At 34.8% G+C, this 6,166-nt stretch overlaps 1 protein-coding gene across 1 annotated transcript; it reads left to right on the forward strand.

Annotated features, from left to right (window-relative positions):
• The first annotated feature begins 442 nt into the window (after positions 1-442).
• Positions 443-5,857, forward strand: STRIT1 (small transmembrane regulator of ion transport 1). Its single transcript, XM_081028956.1, has 3 exons — positions 443-507; positions 3,794-3,889; positions 3,991-5,857. The coding sequence occupies exons 1-2, from the start codon at positions 495-497 to the stop codon at positions 3,883-3,885; spliced, it is 105 nt and encodes a 34-aa protein (XP_080885082.1). The 5' UTR covers positions 443-494; the 3' UTR covers positions 3,886-3,889; positions 3,991-5,857.
• Positions 5,858-6,166: the final 309 nt, after the last annotated feature.

The following is a 6,166-nucleotide window of genomic DNA, read 5'->3' on the forward strand; positions in this document are numbered from 1 at the left end:
GCTCATTTTAAAATTAAAGAAGCAAATGCCCAGCTTAAGCAACTTGGCCTTCATTACAGAAGAGTTGGAATTTGAACGCAGGTCTCTCTAACATTGAAGTCCTTTCTTTCCAATATATCACCTTCTCTCCCTGATAGAACTTGTCTAATTGCAATGCCATTTTTCCTCTGTATACCTCTTCACTGAACATTTTCTTTATGTAGTCTGAAGGCATGGGTGAATTAAAAATCTGCATATCTCTGGGTTAGGATAACTCAGCCTATTTAATTGTTTAGGTCATGCTACTCCTTGTTTCCTCCGTCATAACAGGTTAAGAAGAGCCAGAGGAGCTCTCTTTTCAATGCCTTACATCACCCTGCAGACAATTGGCAGCCAGGAGAGGGGCAGCTGCCACTCTCTTCAGATATCTCTCTATTTAAAGTTCAAAGAGACGCTGGAGAACAATAACAAAGAGGTAATCCTGGCCCTGAACAACCCACCCAGCAATAGGAAGAATGGCTGAAAAAGGTAAGATTTAAGGCACCTGGCAAAAAAGGCCCTGACCCCCTGGTTTATTTTATGTTTCCCAGTATTTGGTGTTTCTCAATTATTCTGAAGAATGTGGTATTTCTGCTAAAGGTGCATTAGCCGTATATGTTTGTATGACCATAAAATGTGCACAGATTTGCAACTTATGGCCCATGTTTATACATTATGAACAATTTTGAAAGGATCAAACAAACAAAAGAGCTGAATTTGTCCACTCTTGTTTTGTAAGATGAGTTAGAAGTCAGTTATTCTCCAGCATTGTACTAGATTTGAGGTATTAGATTTGAGATATAATGGCATGCTGAACCAGAATTAAGGACATTTGAATTCTGTGTCAAATCTGCTACTAATAGCCATGTGAGTTTGGGGAAGTCCCTAAATCTCTCTGAGTCTGTTTTCTGACTCTAGAATGAAATACATAAAATGGGCTTAGTCATCTCCAATAAGCTTTGCATCTGTATTTCTTTTTTTCCTGGTTTTTAATTTTTATTGTTGTATTTAAGAGAAGTGATTGACTCTAATGCGACAAAATGGGCTGAATACTGCATCCAAGAAACAGATTCTAAATGCCTACAGAAATTGTTGCTTTTAATCCTGACAACAATGTCATGAGATATGCAGTATTGTCATCATCCCTGCTTTACAGACCAGGAAATTTCTTAACTTGCCTGTGATCACACACTAGAGAGTCGTGGCACCAGCTTTGACCTTGGACCAGACCGTCCTGTTCCAGAGCACAGTGCCCTTAACACTTCTAGGTGTGACTGCTCGGGCATGCTCAGGGCTGGACACAGGAAGAAGCATTTTGTAATGACTCTTCATATTTAAAAAGAGGTTTTATGCTTATGTGTGCTATTAATGTAAGTGACATATGCAAAGTATATTCTGTACCTATATAGTCCTGTTTCAAAACAATGCTCCAGGTTATGGTAAAACAAAATATTAGTATTAAAAGAATGCAAATGCAGGTATGCTTTGAGTGTTAAAATTTACAATCAATTGTATTGTTTTACAAGGAATAATAATGAGATGTATTATTTTAAGGCTTTATGATATGTAAATTTTAGAATTGTATTAAAATATGCTCATATAAAATATTTATAAATGCCCAATTAAAATATCAATATTAATTTTCAAGTTTTTTGAAATTGGGAAAAATACTAAGTCACATATATGAACAACTCAAAAATAATTACTGTTACGTAATTCATCTCTACTGGCACCTAAATTCACAAAGAGGCTTTCATCCAAATGAGAGTAAAGGGTATATTGTAACGTTTGCTTTATCCTTAAAGCAATACAGCATAGCAGGTAAAGAGAAGTTTTTTTATTTAATGGTTAATGTTTTGTTCAAGGTCACAGTGAGATTGAGAAGCAAGGAAAGCCTGATGAATTTGTGAGAGTTAAGAGAGATGCCAACATTTTTGGAAAATAGATTTAAACTACTAAAATTCATTTTAATTTCAGAAAGTTTACTTTTATAAGAGTGTCTTCTAATTTTAGAAGTGTCTTGTTTCTATATGATTTTATTTCAATAGTATTAAAAAAACCCCACCACATTATAAAGTGATAAAAATTGTAATAAAAATGCAATTGCTAAAACTATGCATTCTCTTTGTTAGTTAATAGCATAAGATCTAATTGTGCTTTTCAATTAGGAATATATCTGAGTCTTAGTGCAAATTGGTAGTTACAAAATAGTCATAAGGATGTAAAGTAAAGCATAGGGAATATAGCCAATAATATGGTAATAACTATGTATGGTGTCAGGTGGGTACTAGACTTGTCAGGGGGATCACTTCTTAAATTATACAAATGTCTAACCACTATGCTGTACACCTGAAATTAATACCAAATAATACGGAATAGCAACTGTAATTGAAAAATTAAATAGAGGGAAAAATGAAGGGAAATAAGAGGTTCAAATTTCCAGGTATAAAACAAGTAAGTCATGGGGATGCAATGTACAGCATGGGGAATATAGTCAATAACATTGTGATAACACAGTACGGTGTTAGATGGTTGCTGCACTTATGGTGATCACTTCTTTAGATATAGAAATGTTGAACAACTATGGTGTACACCTGAAACTAATATAATATTATTCGTTAGCTATATTTTTAATAAAAATCTTAAAAGAAATATATATGTAAGTCCTTAACACAGGGACATTGATTCTCTGTTATGCCTTTCTGTGCTGCTTTTGAATCCTTTTGTGTGATGTGTGTGTATTTGAAAGAATAAGATTGAGATGCAATGGATATTTAAAAATGATACTTTTATAAATTGTTTTTTACAGGTGAGGGTACAAATAAGAGCCACGGGAGGAATCAGTATGCTAATGTCTTGTGTGTTGGATCAGTATTGGTTGCTATAATGAACATGTTAAAAAATAGAAACTCTTTTCTCTAGTTGAGAAGGATTATATAAAATGTAATGCTTTCTTTTACCTATGATAGTTAAGATTCAAGTTAGCTATCATTAAAGTGAGCCATCAAGGCCAAGAACAATTTTCAACACCTTTCCCTGTTGTTATGATTATCATTTTTTAAGTAAGAATTACGTCAGAGTCATTTTCAATTGTTTTTATAAAACAGCTGCTGTCTGTGTTATTGAAAACATGCATGACTGTGTTCTGTCTACACTAAACACACAGATGATTGTTAGAGTTTATAAAGCCTTTGCACATTCGTGATATCATTTAATCCTCACAACAACTCCAGGAGATACACAGAGAATGTCAAAAAAAGGTATACACGTTTTAAGAAAGGAAAACTGTATTAAAATTGTAATACTCAGCATATAACAATAACAAAAGATGAATACAAGTTACGTTTGACTTCTGCAATTACAAGAGGTGCTTAAAGTGGTTACCATCAGTGTCCAGACACTTCTGATTACGGCAAACTACTGCTTGAGCAACGCTGACCAGTGTCCACTTGTATACATTTTTTGGCACCCCCGGTATATCACAAGTTTCATTATCCACATTTTACCAACAGGGAAGCTCAAGCTCAGAATTGCCCAGCAGTATATAAATGTAAAAGGAAGACCTATGGTTTGACTACAGGTCTTCTATTCCAAACAACCAGCTGAGTCACCTGTACTTTGTAAAAAAGAAAATAATAATCATGGATGGGTCTGACTAGAGAGTATATTCCCCCCCACCCCCGATATTACCAGATTCCTCTTACTCTCTGGATTCAGAAGATTTAATGCCAAAATAACCTACCTAATCTGTTTTCTTTTGTGTATTTTTAAACAGAGTCCACATCCTCACAACTTCTAGTTCCTGTTCTTCTCTTGGTCGGCTGGATTGTGGGCTGTGTCATCATGGTTTACATTGTTTTCTTTTAGAAAGGTAAAGTTTTTCATAATTAAACATGTTTATTCATAAAGAGCATACATTAGCCCAGAAATAGTCTTTTCATAGTTTTACTAATGAAACATTTTACCATGCAGGCAAGAAGACTTCAGATTGACATCATTTAGAAGACTTAAGAAAAGCATGAACATGAGAGATTATTAAATGTTTCTCATGTAAATAACTGCAATGTTTGACATCACTTTATAAACTTGGATTTGTAAACTGATGCTTTGGTGTGCATAAGAATCTCTTCAGGAACTTGTTTAAAATTCTGGTACAAATAAGAACTGTAAGAAAGCATACATTAATTTTTCTATAACCCGGGAACAGGAAAAATGTTCCTAACTGTGAGTAAAAATGTATAAGTAATAAGGAAAAGTTTGGTAAAGCAAATTACATTAACTTTTTTGCCTCCCCCTCCAAAAAATATAGAAAACCATGAGACAGAGATAAGAAGAGATAGGTTCCAGAAAACAAAATGTAAGTGTAAACTTGGCCTTTAACCTCTTGCTCATAACAAGAGAACTGTAATTAAAACTGCACTGAAGAATAATTGCTCACCTATCAGATGGGAAAAAATGAACACGTTTGACAATACATGTGTTGGTAAGGTTGTGGGTAAATAAGCACTCTCATACATGATCTTTAGGAATTTAAAATGGTACAACATGTTTAGGGGTGTTTGGCAGTCAGTATCTACCAAAATTATACATGTATTTAACTTCTGACTCAGCTATCCCTCTTCTAAGAATATTGTAATTTCCACAGTTACTCTGGTAAAAATACAAAATGGCATATGCACAATTCTATTCATTATGGCATAATTTGTTATAGAAAAAACCTGGAAACAAGCCAAAGGTCCAGTAATAGGAGACATTTAACAGGGGACTGAATAAACTGTGGTCAATCAAAAAATATGATACTTATGCAGCCATAAAAAGAAATATAGGAGGTCTCTACATATATACTGATGTGATGTCATCTCCAGGTCAAAGCGTTAAGTGAGAAAAGCCAGGTACAGAACAAGGTATGCTACCTTTTGTGTACGGAAAGGGGAAGCTGGACCAAACTGCACAGATAGTTCCTTATACTAAAATATTGAAACAGAGGAGGTTGTGTGTCAAAATATTGAAACACATGGAGGTTACATGTCTTCCAGTATATCTTGTTTTATAGCTTTCATTTTTGAAATCATGTATCTTATAAATTAAAAAGACAGAAAAAAATATCAATTCATCCCCCCCAATTTAAAACAAATAAACCTAACAGTATATCAAGTTGGTGGCATAACTGCAAAGAAAAAAAGTCTTTCCCGTGACTTTAAAATACAGTATTTTTGATTGTACATCTCTCTCATAAGATAGAAATCTTAACCACACTCAGTAGTCTTTTTGTTAATAGTAATAATATTGGTATTGTTCATTTGAAATTCATGTCATCAGCGAAAAGAAGTCAAGTAAATACTTGATAATCTTCGATGTGAATTGCGAATAGTTATATGAACTCCTAATTTATTTTCCTTCATCTGAAAAATAAAACTCTATCCTAGTTCCACCTACTGAAAAAGCCTAGCAGAGATGAGCATCTCCACACCTTCATTGTGGTTTCTAAATACCAGAGTCCACGCAAAGGACCCAGGTCCCTGACCTGGTCTGAGGCAGGAAATGAACAAGATAAACCTGGGACATCTTGTTCCAGAAAGAAAGGGAACTGTTAAAGGCGACTTTGGACAAAGATGTGATAATTTGAACATCAAAAAGAATAATGGCTACAAAGGAATAAAGTACATCAAATATATTAAATACCCATGGATCCATAATAATAATAAAAAACAAAAAATAAGCCAACAAAACTGTTCTTGTTACATTTGGAGGTTGCTAAGGAAGCAAATTATTACTGTAAAATTTGTAAATAAAGGGAAAGAGTTTTGTTTTTCTTGAATAAACTACTTCCAGATAACCCAAGACTTTCATTTCTAACACGTTTTCAAGGTGACGTTGATGCTGCTCGTGCAGAATCCTATTTTGAGAACCACTGCTGTAGAACTGCTCATGTCTGAATGTGTATGTCCCCCTCAAATTCCTGTGTTGATATCCTAACCCCCTAATGATGGTATGAGGTAGGAGGGGGGAAACTGGGAGGTGATTAGGTCATGAGTGTGGAGTGCTCACGAATGGGATCAGTGCCCTAATGAAAGAGAGCCCAGGAGCTCCCTAGCCATTCCACTTGGTGAGGCTACGACGAGAAGCCTGCAGTGGGAAGAGGGTCCTC

Source organism: Rhinolophus hipposideros (assembly GCF_964194185.1).
Source record: "Rhinolophus hipposideros genome assembly, chromosome: 2".
Classification (NCBI taxonomy): domain Eukaryota; kingdom Metazoa; phylum Chordata; class Mammalia; order Chiroptera; family Rhinolophidae; genus Rhinolophus; species Rhinolophus hipposideros.